The following is a 23,939-nucleotide window of genomic DNA, read 5'->3' on the forward strand; positions in this document are numbered from 1 at the left end:
TGTTTTCAATTATCAATGTTTAATGCTAATACCCAATATTAATGAGAATAAAGCAAAATGGACACACTCATATTCTCTTAGTAGCATAAACCTGTAAAAACTTTCTGAAGGACATTTTGGTAATACGCATTAGAAGCTACCAAAATGTATTGATCTAAGTAATTCCACTTGTTGAAGTCTTTCCCGAGGAAATAACCAAAGATGTACACAAATATTTAGTGGAAAGAAGGTCTTTGTGGATTATTTATAACATCAAAATCTAGAAACAACACACATTTCTAACAATAGAAGAAACTAATCATTAAAATGATGTGGTTAAAAAGAGATTTAATGAATTGGAAAGATGTCTGTAATAATTTAAGTGAAGGTTATAAAGTAGTATTTATTATATAATCCCATATGGAGAGATATCTATGAAAAAACTGGAAAGTTATACAGAAAATATCGAGAGTGATTATGTGAGTGAGAAGCTTATCAATAATTATTTCTTTTTTGCTTATTTATTATATCTAAATTTTCTAAATGAATCTATTGCTCTGTAACAAAAAGAAGTAACAAAAATCTAAATCATGTTTTCAGGCTCAATGAATTAAGAAGATTTTCATGATATAAATAAGTGAAAACAACAGGATAGAAAATTATTTAGGCAACATGGAACCACTTTTGTTGGAAGAAAGGAAGGAAAGAAGGGATGAAGGAAGGGAGGGAGGGAGAAAAGGAAGGAGAAAAGAAATCCCAGAAATTTAACATGGAGCTTAGCTCTAGATGGTGAAACTGACTTTTTTATACTTTCCTAAGTTTTCAAAGTATTTTTATAATGAACATGTATTGCATATAAGAAGAAAGGCTATTTCAGAAAATGTTACTATTGCCACTTTGTTGGGAATTTAGCGTAAATCATCCCCTAATTACTAGCAAAAACCCCAGCTACAGGGCTTCCCTGGTGGCGCAGTGGTTGGGAGTCCGCCTGCCGATGCAGGGGACACGGGTTCGGGCCCCAGTCCAGGAAGATCCCACATGCCGCGGAAAGGCTGGGCCCGTGAGCCATGGCCGCTGAGCCTGCGCGTCTGAAGCCTGTGCTCCGCAATGGGAGAGGCCACAGCAGTGAGAGGCCCGCGTACCGCAAAAAATAAATAAATAAAATAAAATCCCTAGCTATACCAGTAAACTGATATTTCCCAGTTTACATAGCGGTGTGGGGCAGGGTGGGGGAATATGAGTATCTTTATGAGGGTTAATTGCTTTTGTTTCCGACTAAAACTAAATTTGGTCCTAAAAAGATATTTGGTGACGTTATTGAATATATTCATATCTCCCTGTTTTGAAATCACGATGCTGTCCCTGTGTTTTAGGACTAAAGAATGGACAAGGGCTAAACAGAAGTTAAATAACATCTAGCTTTAATGTTGTAGGAGTTTCATCCTTTACACGGGGGGGGGACAAGTGGTCACAAGGTCCCTAATACCTTCTAGAGGTGTGGCCCAAGAGCGAGGCCTTGGCACCCCCTGTAGGCAAGGGGCCCTCCCCGGGGTAAGAGATCTACAGCCTGGCAACGACGCCCCAGCTGGCCCTGCTCCCAGAAAAGCTCAGGCCCCTCCCTGGGAGGATGGTCTGGTTCCACTACCACCTCCCGGCAGCTGCATCACTAGAGGGCAGGCTGGTTCACGGATCCCAAAACCCCAGGATGTGGGCAGGAGGCAAAGGGGCCTGTGACTGGAGTCTGGAAACCTCCCAAGGCACACTGCTGTCCACCTGCATTCAACGTCTGAATGGAAATGCTTCATTTAAATCACACAAAAAATTACCTTTTCTTTCAAAGCTTTCCTCTCTGACAAAGCAAACGAGAGCCAGGAACTTGGTCACCTCTTTTAAATAAAGAACTGTTGTATTGTTCAGCTTTATAATGGCTGTTGATTCCTTGTCATAAGGGGTTCCTGCTCCATCTTCTTTGAGACTAAATGGGGACAGAAACCAAAACATATTTGACCATTGAGAAAGGACTTCAGTTTGAAACCCAGCGATGGAGACCGGCTTTCACACAGAGAAGGATAATCATAATGGCAGGGAGTTTACACTTACAGTGCCTTTCGGCTAAAGATCTCAGAAACCCCCAATCACAAGAATGTACACAGCGTATGACAGTCACTTTCCTACGGACACACTGAGTGTGGTGTGTCAGCTGGGCAACTCTCCAGGCACCTGAGAAACACAGGTGAAGGATGGAGGTTAGTTCTTCTCCCCTCCGTGGCCCACAAGGGCTTGCAGTTTTCTCTGGTGACAGAATAACCAGGCTGTCCAAAGCACAGCCTGATGAAAGACCAAGAAGGGGTGAAGAACTGATCCAAAATAAAGCAGCCTGAAGAGAGACGGCAGCAAAAGGCTGGGCTAGATCCTGGATCCAGCAAAAAACTGCTATGAAAGATAGAATTGGGACCTTTGGTAAAATTTGAAAATGGACTCTATATTAGATAACAGAGTAATGCAGATATGTTAAATAAGTTTAATTTGAAAGTTAAAACTGTGATCCTACAAGAAAACATCCTTGTTATAGGACATGATTCCTATAGAATCATGTTACAAATTCCTCCCAACTAGTTCAGCAAAAACAAACACGTTCAGTCATCCCTCAGTATGGGGCGGGGGTTGGTTCCAGGATTCCCCCCAGCAGATACCAAAATCTGCAGATGCTCAAGTCTCTTATATAAAATGACACAGTATTTGCATATAACCTACACACATCCTCCCATATACTTTTTTTTCAACATCTTTATTGGAGAATAATTGCTTTACAATGGCATGTTAGTTTCTGCTTTATAACAAAGTGAATCAGCTATACATATACGTATACCCCCATATCTCCTCCCTCTTGCGTCTCCCTCCCACCCTCCCTATCCCACCCCTCTAGGTGGTCACAAAGCACAGAGCTAATCTCCCTGTGCTATGCGGCTGCTTCCCACTAGCTAGCTATTTTACACTTGGTAGTGTATACATGTCCATGCCACTCTCTCACTTCGTCCCAGCTTACCCTTCCCCCTCCCTGTGTCCTCAAGTCCATTCTCTACATCTACGTCTTTATTCCTGTCCTGCCCCTAGGTTCTTCAGAACCTTTTTTTCGTTTGTTTAGATTCCATATATATGTGTTAGCAAACGGTATTTATTTTTCTCTTTCTGACTTACTTCACTCTGTATGACAGTCTCTAGGTCCATCCACCTCACTACAAATAACTCAATTTCGTTTCTTTTTATAGCTGGGTAATATTCCATTGTATATATGTGCCACATCTTCTTTATCCATTCATCTGTCAATGCACATTTAGGTTGCTTCCATGTCCTGGCTATTGTAAATAGAGCTGCAATGAACATTGTGGTACATGACTCTTTTTGAATTATGGTTTTCTCAGGGTATATGCCCAGTAGTGGCATTGCTTGGTCATATGATAGTTCTATCTTTAGTTTTTTAAGGAACCTCCATACTGTTCTCCATAGTGGCTGTATCAATTTACATTACCACCAACAGTGCTAGAGGGTTCCCTTTTCTCCACACCCTCTCCAGCATTTATTGTTCATAGATTTTTTGATGATGACCATTCTGACTGGTGTGAGGTGTACCTCATTGTAATTTTGATTTGCATTTCTCTAATGATGAGTGATGTTGAGCGTCCTTTCATGTGTTTGTTGGCAATCTGTATATCTTCTTTGGAGAAATGTCTATTTAGGTCTTCTGCCCATTTTTGGATTGGGTTGTTTGTTTTTTTGATATTGAGCTGCATGAGCTGCTGGTAAATTTTGGAGATTAAGCCTTTGTCAGTTGCTTCATTTGCAAATATTTTCTCTCATTCTGAGGGTTGTCTTTTCGTCTTATTTATGGTTTCCTTTGCTGTGCAAAAGCTTTTAAGTTTCATTAGGTCCCATTTGTTTATTCTTGTTTTTATTTCCATTTCTCTAGGAGGTGGGTCAAAAAGGATCTTGCTGTGACTTATGTCATAGAGTGTTCTGCCTATGTTTTCCTCTAAGAGTTTTATAGTGTCTGGTCTTACATTTAGGTCTTTAATCCATTTTGACTTTATTTTTGTGTATCGTGTTAGGGAGCGTTCTAATTTCATTCTTTTACATGTAGCTGTCCAGTTTCCCTAGCACCACTTATTGAAGAGGCTGTCTTTTCTCCATTGTATATTCTTGCCTCCTTTATCAAAGATAAGGTGACCATATGTGCGTGGGTTTATCTCTGGGCTTTCTATCCTGTTCCATTGATCTATATTTCTGTTTTTGTGCCAGTACCATACTGTCTTGATTACTGTAGCTTTGTAGTATAGTCTGAAGTCCGGGAGCCTGATTCCTCCAGCTCCGTTTTTCTTTCTCAAGATTGCTTTGGCTATTCGGGGTCTTTTGTGTTTCCATACAAATTGTGAAATTTCTTGTTCTAGTTCTGTGAAAAATGCCATTGGTAGTTTGATAGGGATTGCATGGAATCTGTAGATTGCTTTGGGTAGTATAGTCATTTTCACAATGTTGCTTCTTCCAATCCAAGAACATGGTATATCTCTCCATCTGTTTGTATCATCTTTAATTTCTTTCATCAGTGTCTTATAGTTTTATGCACACAGGTCTTTTGTCTCCTTAGGTAGGTTTATTCTTAGATATTTTATTCTTTTTGTTGCAATGGTAAATGGGATTGTTTCCTTAATTTCTCTTTCAGATTTTTCATCATTAGTGTAAAGGAATGCAAGATATTTCTGTGCATTAGTTTTGTATCCTGCAAGTTTACCAAATTCATTGATTAGCTCTAGTAGTTTTCTGGTAGCATCCTTAGGATTCTCTATGTATAGTATCATGTCATCTGCAAACAGTGACAACTTTACTTCTTCTTTTCCAATTTGGATTCCTTTTATTTCTTTTTCTTCTCTGATTGCTGTGGCTAAAACTTCCAAAACTATATTGAATAAGAGGGGTGAGAGTGGGCAACCTTGTCTTGTTCCTGGTCTTAGAGGAAATGGTTTCAGTTTTTCACCATTGAGAACGATGTTGGCTGTGGGTTTGTCATATATGGCCTTTATTATGTTGAGGAAAGTTCCCTCTATGCCTACTTTCTGGAGGGTTTTTATCATAAATGGGTGTTGAATTTTGTTGAAAGCTTTTTCTGCATCTATTGAGATGATCATATGGTGTATCACATTGATTGATTTGCGTATATTGAAGAATCCTTGCTTTCCTGGGAAAAACCCCACTTGATCATGGTGTATGATCCTTTTAATGTGCTGCTGGATCCTGTTTGCTAGTATTCTGTTGAGGATTTTTGCATCTATGTTCATGAGTGATATTGGCCTGTAGTTTTCTTTCTTTGTGACATATTTTTCTGGTTTTGGTATCAGGGTTATTGTGGCCTCACAGAATGAGTTTGGGAGTGTTCCTCCCTCTGCTATATTTTGGAAGAGTTTGAGAAGGATAGGTGTTAGCTCTTCTCTAAATGTTTGATAGAGTTCGCCTGTGAAGCCATCTGGTCCTGAGCTTTTGTTTGTTGGAAGATTTTTAATCACAGTCTCAATTTCAGTGCTTGTGATTGGTCTGTTTATATTTTCTATTTCTTCTTGGTTCAGTCTCGGAAGGTTGTGCTTTTCTAAGAATTTGTCCATTTCTTCCAGGTTGTCCATTTTGTTGGCATAGAGTTGCTTGTAGTAATCTCTCATGATCCTTTGTATTTCTGCAGTGTCAGTTGTTACTTCTCCTTTTTCATTTCTAATTCTACTGATTTGAGTCTTCTCCCTTTTTTTCTTGATGAGTCTGGCTAATGGTTTATCAATTTTGTTTATCTTCTCAAAGAACCAGCTTTTAGTTTTATTGATCTTTGCTATCGTTTCCTTCATTTCTTTTTCATTTATTTCTGATCTGATCTTTGATTTATTTCCTTCTGCTAACCTTGGGGGCTTTTTTTCTCATTCTTTAATTGCTTTAGGTGTAAGGTTAGGTTGTTTATTTGAGATGTTCCGTGTTTCTTGAGGTAGGATTGTATTGCTATAAACTTCCCTCTTACAACTGCTTTTGCTGTGTCCCATAGGTTTTGAGTTGTCGTGTTTCCATTGTCATTTGTTTCTAGGTATGTTTTGATTTCCTCTTTGATTTCTTCAGTGATCTCTTGGTTATTAAGTAGTATATTGTTTAGCCTCCATGTGTTTGTATTTTTTACAGATTTTTTTCCTGTAATTGATATCTAGTCTCATAGCATTGTGGTTGGAAGGGATATGTGATACAATATCAATTTTCTTAAATTTACCAAGACTTGATTTGTGACCCAAGATATGATCTATCCTGGAGAATGTTCTGTAAGCACTTGAAAAGAAAGTGTATTCTGTTGTTCTTGGATGGGATGTCCTATAAATATCAATTAAGTCCCTCCCATACACTTTTAATTATCCTTAGATTACTTATAATGCCTAATACAATGTAAATGCTATGTAAATAGTTGACAGCATGCAGCCAATTCAAGTTTTGCTTTTTGGCATTTTCTGGTATTTTTTTTTCTGAATATTTTCAACCTGCTGGTTGGTTGAATCTTCGGATGTGGAACCCACATGGAGGGTCAACTGTATTAGAAAAAGAAAGAAAGAGCAAATATGGCAAACTGATAAAAATTGGTGAATCCCAGTGAAGGGTACATAGGAGTTCACTGTACTATTCTTGCACATTTTCTATAGATATGAAATTTTTTCAAAATAAAAAGTTAAGGACTCCCCTGGTGGCACAGTGGTTGAGAGTCCGCCTGCCGATGCAGGGGACACGGGTTCGTGTCCCGGTCCGGGAGGATCCCACGTGCCACGGAGTGGCTGGGCCCGTGAGCCATGGCCGCTGAGCCTGCGCATCTGGAGCCTGTGCTCCGCAACGAGAGAGGCCACAACAGTGAGAGGCCCGTGTACCGCAAAAAAAAAAAAAAAAAGAAAAAAAAAGAAAAGGTGTGGCCTGCAAACAGAAATAACTTGGGTTTGAATCCCAGCTCTCTTATTTATCGTATAAGTTTGGGCAAATTGAGTAACTTCTTTGAGCCTCAATTTCCTCATCTGTACATGAACAATAATTACCTCAAAGTTTCCTAATGCAATGAAATAATACATATATAGTGCTAAGCATAGTGCTGAGAGCATATAAAATGCACAATAAATGCTAACTGCTATTATCATTATTAATATGGCCTTAATGATCAAAACTGAGCCCTCTGAAGACACTGATGTAATCAGTTATGTATCCTTTCTTTATAGGCAAAGGAGCACGTCTTGTACCTTTTCCCTTATCTGAAACTGTGTATACGTTTTCAAAATCCCAGCTGAGATTCTTGAGCAGACGAGGTCACCTGCTTCTAGGGTCTCCAATTACAGGGCTGCCTGCTTCCCGGGCTGTGGCATGCATCCCCAGCCACCCCCTGCAGGCCACATGGGCTGGCTCATGGCTGCTCCAGCAAACAGTCTCAAGAAACCCCAGAACTCACACCCCGTTTGTGACCCATACCCAGACTGGTTCTTACTGAACCGGGCAGGCTCCCAGGAACACTGCGCTCAGCAACAGAAAAGCAATCTACCAGCAAGGACCTGCTCCCTCCTCCGCCCAACCCCTCCCTCCCCGTGTTTGTTTCAGCTGGATAAAAGTAACTCTGATTAACATCATTTATATGAACAACTTACCACTTATGTCTAATTACCATATGGCAAAATAATGATTATGCATATCATTAAATACGTGCCAGATTAATTGTGTTGTTCATTGTATTTGATTACGACAGCCATCTAGACTGTAATCAGGGTAGTTTCAGCTTCCATGACTATTTCAAGGTCATCCACTTAGAGTTTAAAAACAAGAGAATACTGCAGGGCAGCGATCATGGAAAATAAGGTCTATTTCTAAAGCCGGTGGCAGTGTTTAGTAATAATAACAATAATTAATAATAATTATAATGGCAGCTACATTTATCCAGGGTCCACCAGGGGAAGCCTACTGATATTGCATCCTCACTACAGTCCTGTGAGGTAAGAATCACTTTCCCTGTTTCTTAAGGGAAGGGACTGTGGGTGTTCATGTGTGTATAACAGTTAACAGAAAGAGAATGGAACTGAGAAATGGTAAGACTCAGGCTCACCCAGAAGCTGGCAGAGGAGGCTGTGTAAAGCGAGTCACAGCCAGTGAGTAAAGAGGAAGATGAAGGAAAGCTTTATCTCATCAGTGAGTGTGTAAGGATGTGAGATTCAATATGAATACAAGGCAGCAACAATGCGATGCCTTAATAAGATAGACATAGGAGGTCACACCCACTCACGCTGCAAAACACCCTGAATTCAGCAAATTCACAGTTATGTGGAATTATTTCTAGGTTTGGTAACAGAGTCAATTTTCCCCATGCCTATTTATTTTATATTATTTTAAATGTACAAGAAGTTCTGTTTTCTAAGAATATAAGATAATAATAATAAGCAGGTAATGTTGTTTGCTTACTTTAATAATTCTCTGCTGTCCACCATAGAAGACAATCAAAACTATATTGGAAAAACAAACAACTCAGCAGTTATTTCATGTAATGAAGAAAATAATAGAACTGTGGTAAACATGAGATATTTATGTAGAATCCAAGGACCCTAGTGGTCTCCCTCAAGTGAATACATTATGATATGATAACAGATTTGTCAGTAGAGGAAGAAGGTATCAGACTTGAGCTCAAATACAACACTAATTCTGTCTCTTATTGACAGTGTGAGCAGGGGTTAGAAGCTTAACCACTCTGAACCTCAGTGCCCCATCTATAAGATAGTGATAGTAATTCCTGCCTCGAGGAATAGTGGAGAATTCAATGATAATAATGTGGGCACTGAAATTATTAGCATAATGCCAGGCATTTACTCAATAATGTTTTGTTATTATTATTACATACGAAATGGTGTATTTATAGATCTCAGTCATTTCAAACAAAAGTATTAAGATCAAATAAGTAAATGCAAAATTCTCAAAGGTTATGAAAGAAAGTATGGCTCAGTTGTAGCCTTTCAGAATGTTCTACTTACCCATAAATACAAGAAATGTCGATAACCACATCGATCATGTCACAGCAGAGCTCATAGGTCTGCATATCCACGGGGGTACTATCAGTTGCAATGTAAATCTTACTGACCACATCAAAGAGAAATGCCTTTTCTATTCCAGAATTCTGAAACAAAAAAGGAGATGCGGCCTTAAAGGGACAGCTGATTGCAGAGCAGGTCATGGTTACATAAAGTGATATGCCATCCTCAGTCTCAAATATGAACCAGCAAAAACTTAGGTTGTTCCATTTTATTACAATTTAAACCTCATTGTCATAAACTTCTTTATAACGGACTTGCACAAGAAATGAAAACTGGAATTATCACGAATTATTTACTTTAGGTAAACAAATTAAGTGCTGTTTCCTGACTCTTAGAAATGTACCTGCAGTTAGGAAAAAGGCCAAGTAAAAAAAAGAATTTTAAAAACTTTAAATGTAAAAATAGATTTTAAAAATCTAGACAAACAAACTCAAAATTGTGCAGTGAGAATCAATGTGAATACAACCAAAGGTCTGCCTTAATTCTATTTTGTGAAGTTTGACTTGAGGTGGTGGTTTTTAGGACTCAGCCAGCCAGCACATCATTCACAGTGTTAAACGTATTTTAAAAAATTCAACAGTATATATCTTATAGCCAAAACCAACTTTTATGCTCCCAAACTCCGTTAGGATTCCATTAACATTGAATGATTGCCTACAACTTGAATAAACATTCTGATTATACAAGTGAAGTACAGGAATCGTTTTGGGAGTTACATTTTAAAGGCCCTAAAATAGTACATAGGCGCAATCTTCAAAAATAATATTTCAGTGAACTTGAAGTGCTGTAAGAGCAAGTAGACATAAGACCATTTTCACTCTTGCAATGTTATTCTTAAATTCCGCAAATGACTCTAACAGGACAGCATTATTTACTTACGGAGATAAAGATGTTTAGCAAATTCTCCAGGGTGGGGAGTTGTGGAATCAGTTTCTGAACCACTTTGCTAAAAGCTTCAAATATTGAATGATCATATATGCTTGTCAGATAAAAGCTGAAAGATGAAACAATATTTCATCACTTTTTACCTTTGACTGAGGAATAGACTGTTCAGGCTATGTCATAACACCAGAATCATGCCTTCTGTATTTACTACACACACATTCTAGCCCCCTTCAGAATTCAAAACAACCTCAGTAAAAAAAAATGAACATGTCTTAACAAGACATTCCTGCCCAACTCCCCAAAGCAAGTACTGTGCCCATTCTGATCTGCTGACTGGCTGGACTATAGGAGGCTTAAAAATGCAGCCGTATATGCCTATATCAGCATCCTTACATTCTGCAAGAGAATCCACACCAGAGCATCTTTATACACACCTCTCATGTTAATAACAGTTATATTATTGATACTGAAGCATCTCATCTTTCCATTTTTCCAGTTTGCAAAATGAATGATGCATATACATACTACCCACAAAAATTAAAGAAATGGCTTTCCTCTGTGAATATTTCTATCTGATTTATTTTCAGAGTACTCCTTTACTTATGATTATAGATCCTATCTATACCAGTAAACTTCAGCATCGATTAACTTCCTGGATGCAGCTCATGGGTTTTCTCTTATGTGTTTTTCATAGGAGGAAAGAACCTTAGCTTTGACCTTCGGTCCGAAAAATTTTTTAAAACCCCACCGCTTTTCCCAAAGATTAGAGTTGGCACATGCAAAGCTTGCTTTTCCCAAATACTACCCCAATGTCTACAGCACAAAACAGGGTACACAGGTAAATGACTGTCCAGGCCAAACCACCCCTGATGGCTCTGGACCCCAGAGATCCCTGATGGGTTTCTGTTCTCACCTGAGGTGAATTTTTTCTAATCCAGCATCTGCAAGGTCATCATTTGCCCTCTGGTGAATATCTCTCTGGGTTTCAATTTTGTGGTCATCTGACAGACCATCCACTTTGTGAATAAACACCTCGAAGTTGATGTCGGTGTTCACTTTGTAGGCCCTGGTCACCGTGAGGTGGAGCCTGGCCAGGGCCTCCATGTAATCGTCCTGGGAACAAAGCACACTCCTGTCAGGGAGGCTGCTTTGCTTCCCTTCCACATACAGTCTTCCCTCCCAGCTTTACTGAAGTATGACTGACAAACATTGCATGTATTAAGGTGACGACGTAATGTTTTGGTATCATTGTGTACCCACCTGTACCCATTGTGAAAGGATCCCCCCCAGTCAAGCTCATGAACCAATCCATCACCTTACAGGTACCATTTTTTCTCTTCCACATACTGTTAATCTTACACCCCACCCCAAAAAATGTTTTGCAAATGCCCAAATAAAAGCTGTTTCATAGAATTCAAGACTGAAAACTTAAGTTTTGTTAACAAAGAAATGAAAAAGAAAGGCCAGAAAAATACAGTTATGATTTAGCTTGATGACAGTCACAAAGGTCAGAGTTGCAGTTTTATGTATTGAAAATGACCACACACCATCCAGGACCTTCCCTGGAATACGGTCCCTCCAGGATTCTGAGTCTCTTGGTGAAATGTAATGAACAAGTAGGGATGAAAACATGATAGGGGTCACTGAGAAGATGGGGAAGGAGCCAGGAGGAAAAACTTTAAGAACCACTGATCTAGAGCAGAGGTGAACAAACCATGGCCCTCGGGCCAAACTGGGCCCACCTACTGTTTGTAAGTAAAGTTTTATTGGACCACAGTCACACTCATTTGTTTACACACTGTCGATGGCTGCTTTGAGGGTACAGTGGCAGAGCTGAATGGTCTTCCTCTGTGGAAACTCCTCAGAGACAGCACAGCCTGCAAAGCCTAAAATAATTACCATCTGGCCCTTTTCAGAAAAAAGTCTGCTGACCCCTGGTCTAGAGTAATTGCCCCAAATAACACAACACTATTTTTTTCTCCTTCCTACAGATGATACCTATGTACTAATGTAATGAATGCCTGTGTATGCATCTCTGTTTAAGAAATCCAACATTAGACACTGAAGCCTTGTATGTTTCTCCCCATCCTCCCAGCCCATCGCATCACTCTATCCACACCCTCCAGAGGTAACCACTATCCTGACTTCTGCCTGTATCATCACTTATGTCTTTATACATTACTGCATACATATGTATCACTAAACAACATACGGAATTCATTTACATTGTTTAAAACTTCACAGAAATATCAACTTGCATGTGGATTACCGTTTGCCTTTTTCACTCACATTATGTCAGTGAGATTCACCTTTGTTGAAGCACATTAACTCTAGTACCTGGTTCCTGTTAACAACTCTATAAAATTCCATCATGTGGATGGTCTAAAATGTATCACTCACTTGCCAGTTGATGAACATTCAGAATGTTTCCAGTTATGTGCTCGTTCAGGTGATGATGATAATGTGGACAGTCTCACGCACACACCTCTGTGCCTGTCTGCAAGTTTCTTAGGGCTTACCCTGAAAGGAGGCTTGTTGGGTCATAGGAATGAGCACCTTGAACTTGACTAGATAATGTGTTAGAGCCCCTGATGCTCCAGACTCTCAACAACACCCAGTGTTGTCAGGTCTCTTCATTACTGCCAATTTGAAGGGTGTGAATAGGTCTTGTTTTTACAGCAAAAAAAGGAAAGGGCAGAATTCCCTGGCAGTCCAGTGGTTAGGACTCGGCGCTTTCACTGCCATGGGGGCTCTTTCACTGCCATGGGCCCGGGTTCAAGATCCTGAAGAAAGGGATCTTCAGGACAGAATTTAAAGGACTTTTCACCGCCCCCTGCCAATTCTGACTCCAAACCTGGACAAATACAGAAAAGCCAATAAAACAGGGGATGTTTTTAGGCATTCTTGTATTACCCAAATTAAATTAATAAAAATGTATCCCTAGTTTTTAGATAAATCAAAATATTAAAGATACTAATAGGAAACTATGAAGAGAGACAAAGATCAAGCGGAGTCCTCATCCTTTGTACTCTAAAGAGTTGTTTAAAATGAAAAACAAATATTGGACACTGGGATAGAGGATTATGCATTTTGGAAAAATTCTAGATTAATAATTTGCAGCACTTTTTAAATACCTTACAATATCTCAAATAAAAACTAAAGTCCAGGGGCTTCCCTGGTGGCGCAGTGGTTGCGAGTCCGCCTGCCGAAGCAGGGGACACAGGTTCGTGCCCCGGTCCGGGAAGATCCCACATGCCGCGGAGCGGCTGGGCCCGTGAGCCATGGCCGCTGAGCCTGCGCGTCCAGAGCCTGTGCTCCGCAACGGGAGAGGCCACAACAGTGAGAGGCCCGCGTAGAGCAAAAAAAAAAAACAAAACAAAACTAAAGTCCACATACTGTACAATTCCACATACAGAAATTCTAGAAAAGGCGAACTACTCTATAGAGAAAGAAAGCACATCTCATCAGCAGTTGCCTGGGGCTGGGGTCTTGGGGGCCGTCTGAGAAAGGACACAAAGAAGATTTCAGGGTGGTGGAAACATTCCGTATCTTGATTGTGAGGTGGTTAGAGGTGTATTTGTCAAACTTGTTGAACTGTGTATTTAAAATGAGTGCAATTTATTGCATGTAAATTACACTTCAAAAAATGCTATTCCTTATGTCTTTAACTGAAGAGAGGAGTTCAGGGCACATGTCTGTGAGCAAAACCAGCCAAAGTCAAGAGTGTTATCACAGTCTCAAAAGATTAGAAATCACTCCTCTAACCTCCCTGCCAAGCATATAAAATGGTCTGATTACCAACAAACTGATGAAGTGGTACAGATCTACAAGGGATAAAAATGACATGAAAAGAAAGAAAACACTTGATTTATTAGAGCAGAGGGATTGTGAATGATTTTTTTTCTACTGTGTTTATTATTATCTTCTACAACAAATTAAAAAAAGGAAAAATACGCTGCCTGGTTTCTATTCCAAAATTAGATCTAGGAATGAGAGGCAGGTCACAGTCACCAACGTGGGTCAAGCCGACACTCTAGTTTGGATCCCAGGCACGTGTGAAATGGCTCCCAGGGGCCGAGGGTGGCCCTGGAGATGAGGTCCTTTCTGTGCGCCGTGCCGGGGGGCTGGCAGTGTCACACGGGGAGCTCACGGGAAATTACTCTTGATGCTTTCATTCTCTTTTATGTTACAACATTCTGTGAGGACACATTTTCTCCTTGGTGATATATTGATCTGGCAATCCTGTGATTGTGAGGAATTCGCAAGCAAAAAATAAAAAAATATGAGGTGTCAGACGAACATAGCACTGCTTAGAAATGAAGGCAGTGACATTCAAGAGTTGCCGAGACACTTCCCTCAAGTTTGGTTTTGTTTAGTGCTTGCAGTCACATCAAGTAAAGATTCCCCCAGGGCTTCCCTGGTGGCGCAGTGGTTGAGAGTCCGCCTGCCGATGCAGGGGACACGGGTTCGTGCCCCGGTCCGGGAAGATCCCACACGCCGCGGAGCGGGTGGGCCCGTGAGCCATGGCCGCTGAGCCTGCGCGTCCGGAGCCTGTGCTCCGCAACGGGAGAGGCCACAACAGTGAGAGGCCCGCGTACCGCAAAATAAAAACAAACAAAAAAAACATTCCCCCAAACGTGATTGTTACCAGCTGCTTCCAGTAGAAAAGCCTATTAGGCAAATTCTGGAAACTGCTTATTTAACTATTCCATATTTTTAGTAAATGACAACTCTCAACAATGTTTTTTTCTACCTTTTAAAAAGTGTAATTTAAAAAGATGTATTTCTCATTCTTATACCTTTGTCCGCTCTACGGCCAAAACAAAACCCAACAAACCAAGAAACAAACTAAAACAAAGAACACATTTACCAACCACAATCGAAGGTCCGCTTTTCATGCTCAGGTAAAATTAAAACCAAATTACAGTTCCAATTTAAAAATAGGCAAAATAAATAAATAAAAAATAAAAATCGGCAAGTGTGGGAGGGGGAGGGATAAATTAGGAGTTTGGGATTAACATACACACACTACTATGTATAAAATAGATGAGCAACGAGGACCTACTGCATAGCCCAAGGAACTAGACTCAATATTTGGTAATAACCTATAAGGGAAAGGAATCCGAAAAAGAATATAAATATACATGTACATATGACTGAATCACTGTGCTGTACACCTGAAACTAACACGATATTGTAAATCAACTGTACTTCAATAAAACAAACCAACCATAAAAAGGGGATCACTTTGAAGCAATAAAAACACCCCAAACAATGAAAAATAAACAGGCAAGTATGCCTATTTTAGCCATATTACAAACACCTGAGATAGAGGTGCACTGGAGATTCACATTCCATGAATGTAAATTGCTATGTACGCACAATATTGTATTGAAGGAAGTACTTCCTAAGCCACTGTCTTGAAGTGATGAGTCAGGGTTGGAATCTACTTACCCACGGGTAGGGCTACTACAGCTCCACAAGTTCACCATGCAGTCGCTTGGAACTAAAAGGCTGAGTTGAAAATTTCATTTTTATATTAAACAGGCACCTCGTTCCGTGAATGAACTTATGATACTCTCAGGCATGAGTAGTCTTGTCCGAGAATGGTTTTCTAAGAGTGGGCTCAGAACCATTATTACTAAGGGTCTTCACAGCCCTTCCTCCCTAACACGGCTGGGCTCCTGGAGGGCTGGGAGTGCTTGGCCCTACCTGTCTGATTGTAGGTCCACAGTTGCAGGGAAACGTTGAGACCTGAGCTTAGAGTTGGCTTAGGGCATTCCTGCAGGACCTGTTGCCTTTTATTCCCCCACAGCTACAAAAGAGAGCCCTCAGGAGGGCCTTCGGGCTGGGCCACCCCTTGGGGACACTTTCTAAGAGTCCCTGCACATGGAGAGTTTGAAGAACGTCAATGTCAATGTCCCAGTCCTGCTCCCTGTGCTCTTTGCTAAGACTGACCTGCCGGAGATGCATCTGTGGTCCTGTTGCTTCCCTTCCTCTCCTCCCCTTAAACCACCAGCTCTGCCCATACTTCACAGGAGAAAGGCCCAGGGTCTTAAAAACCCACGGTGCCAAAGAGACCGTTCAGAAGGCTGGTCTGCATACCAATAAAGTGAGCAACGCCTGGGTGATAAAGTTCTTCACCAGTCAAGGGGCTCCCAATTCTTTGCTGACACAATCAGGATGTCTACTGATAAACTGTGAAAAAATAATTTTTTTGTGATAGAAAATTGGGTACTTTAGGGATATAACTTAGAAGGAGTTAAACAATTGAGTGAATGCTAGAACAAAACTCATCCCATATCCACCTTATGTGAACAAGGTTTCTCAGTACTTACAGCTATACAAACAAAAAAAGAATTGATGCCAAATCCTGTCTTAGTCAAGCATAGATACATGAATTAAGTGGAAAAAAAATATATGTATCTCAAATTTTACATTTTGTATTTAGTTACCTATAAAATACATACTAGTCATGCTGCTGTAATTGTGTGCTAGAGGTAATTACAATAATATGATTCAGAAGAAAAAAGTTCACACTGAGAACTTTATCTTCAAAGGAAATAGTAAACATTTTGAAATGTAGATATATATGTATTTTTGTTATAGAGAACTTGTGATCTTTTATAGATGTCTGCCAAGAGTACCAGACGGGGGGACACATCGTTGGTGTCACTGGCCTGCACGGTGATCCCCCCTGCCCCCCGTCTGTGAGGTTTCCTCTAGGGTTTGCTGAGAGCACACAGTTCCCGAACATCGCATGTTGGTCAGGGCTGCGTGAAGGGAGCCTCTTCCCCCTTGCAAAGCCTGAGAGCCCCAACTGAGAAATGCTAGTCTGGTAGAAAGTCCTATTCCTGACTCTAAAAACCAAACCAAAATGATTGCAAAGGAACTTGTTTGCAAGAAGGGGCTGCCTGGGGCAGGGGGCTACGGTCCCACCGTACCCCGAGACTGAGCCTTACCTGGGAGTCTATGACAAATATCAGTGCTCCTGTCCCCCGGAAGATCATCTCATAGTCAAAGGTAGGGTCAAAAAAGTCAATCTGCCCTGGGAAGTCCCAAATCTGAAAATTAACAAAGGAGCTGTTGGAAACGTCTTCCCGGCAGATCTTGTTCGTACTTTCCAAGAACAGGGTTTCGTTGGGAGACATTTTATGAAAGACAACTTTCTGGATGGATGACTTGCCACTCCTTCTCAGGCCCATGAGCAGGATCCTCGGCTTCACCTCCGTGCTGAAGGGGTCGCTAAAGTCCAGAACTGGAGAAACCACAAAACAAGAATGAGGGTGAGATGCTGTCGCAGCGGTTAATGAGATGAGTTTCACTTCCGCCTCAGATGAGATTTATGATCCACAGACAATGCTACGTTTCCAAACACTGACAGCGCTAACTCCATCACCCTGCGCATGGAGGGGCCAGCTTTTAGAAAGTGCAAAACCCTGAAAAAGGCTGCATCACCACCTCTCACACCATTTCAGAGGGCCAGAAAACCTGGGATAGTCCCCATCACGAGCAGGGACTCTGGAGTGTGAAGCGCAGAGGTTTCTGGAGCAGACTATGGGGGGAGAGAATCCAGTCTTAGCATTCCAGAGCAAGGTCCTTCTTTGCCCAGATCATCAGTCTCTGCACTAAAGAGATGCTTGTTTGAGTTACACCTCAAAGAAACAATTTTGGACTTCATCAAAATTTAAAACTTTTGTGCTTCAAAGGACACTTATCAAAAAAGTGAAGACAACCCAAAGAATGGGAGAAAACATTTGCAAATAATACATGTGATAAGGGTCTAGTAGTATCCAGAATATATAAAGAACTCTTACAATTCAACAATAAGAAGATAAGCCAATAAAAAATGTGTAAAGGATTTAAATAGACATTTCTCCAAAGATACACAAAAGGCCAATAACCACGTGAAAAGATACTCGACATCATTAGTCCATAAGGAAATGCGTATGAAAACCAGAATGAGATGCCGCTTCATACCCACTAGGATGGCTAAAATACAAAAGACAGACAATAACAAGTGTTGGTGAGGATGTAGAGAACTGGGAATCCTCTTACACTGTTGGTGATAATGTAAAATGGTGGGCTTTGAAAAACAGTTTGGCAGGTGCTCAAAAGGTTAAACATTTGAGTCACCACATGACCCAGCAATTCTATTCCTAGGAATAAAGAAATAACATATGTCCAAGCAAAAACTTGTACATGAATGTTCACAGCAGCACAATTCATAATAGCCAAAAAGTAGATACAATCCAATGGCCATCAACTGATAAATGGATTAACAAAATGTTGTATATTCATATAATGGAATATTATTCAGCCATTGAAAAAGAATGAAGTACTGATTCATGCCACAACATGGATGAACATCAAAAATGTTACACTAGGGCTTCCCTGGTGGCGCAGTGGTTGAGGGTCCGCCTGCCGATGCAGGGGACGCGGGTTCGTGCCCCGGTCCAGGAAGATCCCACATGCCGCAGAGAGGCTGGGCCCGTGAGCCATGGCCGCTGAGCCTGCGCGTCGGGAGCCTGTGCTCCGCAACGGGAGAGGCCACAACAGTGAGAGGCCCGGGTACCGCAAAAAAAAAAAAAAAAAATGTTACACTAAATGAATGAAGACAGACACAAAAGGTCACATATTGTTTGATTCCATTTACATGAAATGTTCACAATAGACAAGTCCATAAAGACAGAAAGTACTTAGTGGCTGCCAGGGGCTACAGGGAGGGGGAAATGGGAAGTGACTCTTAATGGGTATGTGTTTTCTTTGGGGTGATAAAAATGTTCTGGAATTAAGCCTTCATGACTGACCCAAAAAAATAAGAAAAATAAAAGACCCAGTATGAAACTTGGAGAAAGATCAAGAAAAGAAACCAACATTTTAAGAAAAAAGGCAGAACATAGGAAAATAAATATACATATATTATTTTTCTACATTTCTTTTTTGTTTCCGTCTGAGCTATACCTCATTATGTCTTTCTCAGACCCTGGTCCTGATCTAAGCATAATCCAATACAGACTGGAAAGTAATCCTTTATTTCCCTATTGCAACTAAGAATTTTTCCCAAAGTTCTACAATTATCTAAAACACAGGTTACTACCTGATAGAATCTTACGAAATTTCATTTACTATATATAATATTTTGATGTTTCACTTTGCAATAGGTGCAGGGAAATACAGAAATTTCAGGTAAAACAGTAAATGAATAAAGAAAAAGTAAGTAGCTGTAGATGTACAGACACTATTCTACTATAAGCAACATTTTACTCCCATCCTACCCACACACACTTTTCCCATTCAACTTAACCCAATTCAACAAATTGCGGATGATATGCCCTAGACAGAGTGATGTGGAATTAAACCACCCAAAAGAACACCAGCTTTCTTCTTCTTCATCAGGGATTATATGCTATACTTGCAGTACTGTCATTACAAGTCAATCTTAGCAAAAGCAGGACATGAACTGAAAAAGAAAACAGGACTTCCAGTTGCAAAAATATCAGACTAAGAACATGTCAGTCTCCCCTTCCCATACTGAATCCCTAAGCACAATAGAAAAGGTATGAACAATAAATAAATAGATGAACAAATAAACACGGATAGCTGAGCTTGAGACCAAAGAGAGAACTCAAAATTGACAAATTACTGAGAAATCCCTAAGAAACACAAAGATCAGATTGAAGGGGGAAACTGCAGCCCTTGATTATGAATGGTAGGGTTCTGCTGGAAAAGGTAGAACAGGAAGCTCAAACAGGAAAGGACATGAAAACAACCAACAGGGCTGTTATTTGGAGAATCACAGTGAGAAGAGCCAAGCAGATAAACTGTGCACCTACATACACACTAGACTATCTTCCAAGTGGGAGCAGTGAATGTAGGAGTGTAGGTATGAGAGGGAGGGCAGTGCCCTAGAGGCACTGATGCCCAGAAGGGACAGGAAGCACCCACAGTACCCCCTCTAAGTACTCTGACCTTCCCTAACTCTCACTGCAATGTGTGTGGAGTCCAGGAGGTGGAAGCAGCACCAACCTCCCTCTAGACATTTCCTCAAATGCCAAATATTTGAGGAAAGACAAGATTATAGAAGAGAATACAGACTCAACAAATGGAAGAATGTATACCTGAAGAAGCAGAGTTATACAGGAGTCAGAGTAAACTTTCAAGTATAATTAAAATACTCAGAGATCAGAGAAAATATGGCATTCATGAAACAAGAACAGACAGTTTCAGAATAAGAGCAGTTATGAAAAAGGGCCTTATGGATCTTAGAAATAAAAACACAACTGTTGGGCAGGGAGGATATATGGATTGAAAAGCAGAATAAACACAGATGATAAATTTTATCATCAATATAAAAATAAATAAATAAATTTATTTTTTAAAAAAAGGATGCACTCCTGGAAGAAAATACACTCAAATATAGTGGAATGCAACAAGCAATGGAAGACAAATTTTACTGAAACCTATTGATTTGAAATAAGTATTGATTAAAAAAATTTTTTTTTGGCTGCGTTGGGTCTTCGTTGCTGCACGTAGGCTTCCTCTACTTGCGGCGAGCAGGGTCTACTCTTTGTTGAGGTGTGTGGGCTTCTCATTGCAGTGGCTTCTGTTGTTGCGGAGCACAGGCTCTAGGCATGTGGGCTTCAGTAGTTGTGGCACACGGGCTCAGTAGTTGTGGCTCACGGGCTCTAGAGCACAGGCTCAGTAGTTGTGGTGCATGGGCTTAGTTGCTCTGCAGCATGCGGGATCTTCCCAGACCAGGGATCGAACTCATGTCCCCTGTATTGGCAGGTGGATTCTTAACCACTGAGCCACCCAGCAAGTCCCTGATTTTAAATTTTTGAATAAAAAATCAGAAACTAAAATTCCAGGCAATGTAGACATGGGAGATTGGTGAGGGAGAGGTAGGCAAAAGGTAAGTAAGAGAATGCTATGGTCCTTGTTAGAAAAGCCCAGTTATGTATCAATTTTTTTAAATACAAGGATAAGCATCTCAAACTAGTAGAAAATATAAAATAGGTGTACCACATTTAATTATGTACAACTACAAAAATATTTAAGTGCATATAAATGTCTTTATTTCTTCCCAATTTATACTGTTGGATGTGGATGCAGATTGTAACTTCTCTTCAGCAGGGTCTGCAAGTCTCTATGTGGCATGATCATTGACACTGGTGCCCTGGAGGTTGCCTCTCCTCCTCCTGGGAGAGTGGGGAGGTGATGGAGACCACTGTGGAAAGGGGAGGGAGCGTGTATGTGTGTTTACATACATAGTGGCTGGGAAGTGAAATACACATGCAGCTATAACATATACACACAGCTGGAGGCATGAGCCACCAAATGTAAACAGCTGGGAAATAGTGAGTCAGATCAGCAAGAGTACCATCAACTCTGTAGAGATCCCTTACACGCATACAGATGCATTTTGTCATATTTAACTAGCACGTACAGAAATATAGTGTGTCAGGGACCTCACTAGACACAGACATCTCTACAAACTTTACCCACGCAATGAGGAGGTACAAGTCTGCTTTACACCTGAGGAACCTGGGGAAAGGAACCCGCCCAAGGACGCAGGACAGGTATGTGCTAGAGCCCTTACCCAGGGCCTTAGCCACCAATCCGCTGACACTGTACTAAGACTGCAACAAAGACAAAAGAAGAGACCAGAAAATATCAGAGTGCGTTACGCATAACAAGAGTAAATACTGCTAGCGAAACTCTTTTACATTTACTTATACGTAGGTGGGTGCTGGCTCCCAATATAAACGTACTTTTTATTGTGGACTCAGAGTCAAAAATGTTTGTAGGCCACTGCTGTTGAATAGGGGAGGTTTCTTACATCAGAAAAGCCTACTGGCAAAAATCTTCCCTCGAATTCTCTCTCACTCTCTCAAATCTCTTTGCTTCTGAAACCCTGTGGGGTTTCTCAGAGGATCTCCTTCCACTCGAGGACTGGTAGCAGGGAGCTTCCATCAGAAAAGGAAACACCCCAGCCTCCGGACCTCCTGCAGAGGGGTGCCACATCCCACCCCGGGCCCCATGACAGTTCCCTGAGTATCACGCGCTTGCTCAAGCTTGATAAGAAACACCTGAGAAAAATGACAAAGTTAAAGAGGATGAAGGATGAGAGCTGCTTTGAAAGGGGCAATAAAAGGGCTAGTACTTTATTTTTTTAAAGGGAAATCAGAAAGGAACTACAGGAGAATCTGGGACTAGACATGGGACCCCAAAGAGGGCTCTTTAAAAGTGTCCGCGGGGCGTTTGGAGGAAGTTGCCAGAGAGAGGTGAAATTTACAAGAGGGCAGTTTGTTCCTGTTTCATAAAGGTTCCCTGAACGTCTGCCAAGTGTTCTTTCTGTTGGACAGGGCTGAGCCAGAGGCTGCAGACACAAAGAAAAGCTTCATTCCTTAGCGATTAGGGGGGAAAACGGACAAGAATAACTGACAGCTACAAGGCACTGCTCTCTAGATGTTATGGGTTCAGCGAGGAGGTTCCCTGGAGAAATAGCATCTGTGTCTTAAAGGAGAGGAGGCATAAAAGAGATGAATGAGGGAACGGTCGTGCCAGGAAGAGATGTGGCCTTCCTGGAGTTCAGGGAACATAGTTTAAAGACAAGAAAAGCCTGCACACTCTCCAGCGGCTTCCCACAGCATTTAGAATAAAATCCAAATACCTTCGTAGCCCAAAAGGCCCGAAGTGGGCTACCCTCTCATCCCATGCCTGGTTCATCCTCCCCACCACTTCCCTACCCTGCAGCTACACTGGCCTTCTGCTTGCTCACCTTAGGGCCTCGACTCCCTCCTCCCTCCTCCCTCCTCCCTCCGACTCCCTCCTCCCTCTGTCCAGCAAGCTTTCTCCAGGCCTCCCCTGGCTCCTCCTCCCACTCAGCGCAGGGGCAATTTTACCTCCTCTCACCTCAATGGGATCCCGTCACTTCCTAACATCCCTGTGTCTTCTTCATAGTACTTCACTATACAAAATTATCTTTTTACTTTATATTGTTTATCTTGTTTGTTTACTTGTTTATTGTCTCTCACATATACACAGGCAAAATACATTGTAGCATGTAGTGTGAACCCAATAAATATCATTGAATAAATTAATTGACAGAGAGATAGGCTAGCTCATGAATGAGATGCAAGTTTGGATTTTACTCTGCAAGCCATGAGAAAATCACTAAGGATTTTAAGGGGAGACTAACGTGATCAGGAAGCTCACTCCAGAAACAGACTTCCTTAGAGGGGGTCAGTGTGCAGACACCAATAAGCCACTATGGAATAAAAAATTTTTTGAGCTAAAGGCACTGGAGTTCCTGAAGTCCCTTATTTGCCTAAAGCAGACCCTCCCAAAAGAACTCAGTTGTCAAAAACGTCCTCCCCAGGAGCAACTCTCATCTTCTCTTCTTGGAGACTGAGAGAAGTCAGCCCTACACCCAAACAGACACTGTCACCAAACTATCGTTATCTCCCACCTTTTCTCCTATGGGCCCATTTATCCTTCCAGTGACTTGTTTTTCCATAAGTGCCCCTTCCCGCATTCCCTTTGAAGTCACTTTTTTCTCCCAGAAGTGCCCCTCTACCCCCGTCATCCTCTGTTAAAATGGTATATAACCCCCAAATTCTAACCACCTCCTTAAGTCGAATTTTCTGTGAACTCTCATGCATTAGTACTTAATTAAACCTACTTTTCTCTTGTTCATGTCATTTGTCAGTTTAATTTGCAGGACTCCAACTAAGAACCTAAGAGTTTTTCCTCCCTGACAATAATTAGGTTGTTCTAGAATCACAAATGAGAAGCATGTGGAAATGGGCAGATGGAATGGATTCATGAGAAGCTCAAATCCACTCGGTAGTACTTGGAGATCCTCTGAATATAGGGGACAAAGGAGAAAGAAACCTCAAGTTCCTGACCTGGAAGATCAAGTGAATAAGGATCGTTCGTGAAGTTCATAAAGGC

At 41.1% G+C, this 23,939-nt stretch overlaps 1 protein-coding gene across 1 annotated transcript in view; it reads right to left on the reverse strand.

Moving 5' to 3' along the window:
* Nucleotides 1-23,939, reverse strand: part of RRAGD (Ras related GTP binding D) — a 37,623-nt gene that overhangs the window by 6,177 nt on the left and 7,507 nt on the right. The window contains exons 2-6 of the mRNA XM_081250786.1: nucleotides 16,943-17,238; nucleotides 10,894-11,093; nucleotides 9,975-10,089; nucleotides 9,036-9,178; nucleotides 1,806-1,954 (exon numbers count right to left, since the gene is read on the reverse strand). Coding sequence (XP_081106912.1) covers nucleotides 1,806-1,954; nucleotides 9,036-9,178; nucleotides 9,975-10,089; nucleotides 10,894-11,093; nucleotides 16,943-17,238 — 903 coding nt within the window. The remainder of the gene's footprint in view (nucleotides 1-1,805; nucleotides 1,955-9,035; nucleotides 9,179-9,974; nucleotides 10,090-10,893; nucleotides 11,094-16,942; nucleotides 17,239-23,939) is intronic.

This window comes from Mesoplodon bidens, assembly GCF_964165515.1.
Source record: "Mesoplodon bidens genome assembly, chromosome: 12".
Lineage (NCBI taxonomy): Eukaryota > Metazoa > Chordata > Mammalia > Artiodactyla > Ziphiidae > Mesoplodon > Mesoplodon bidens.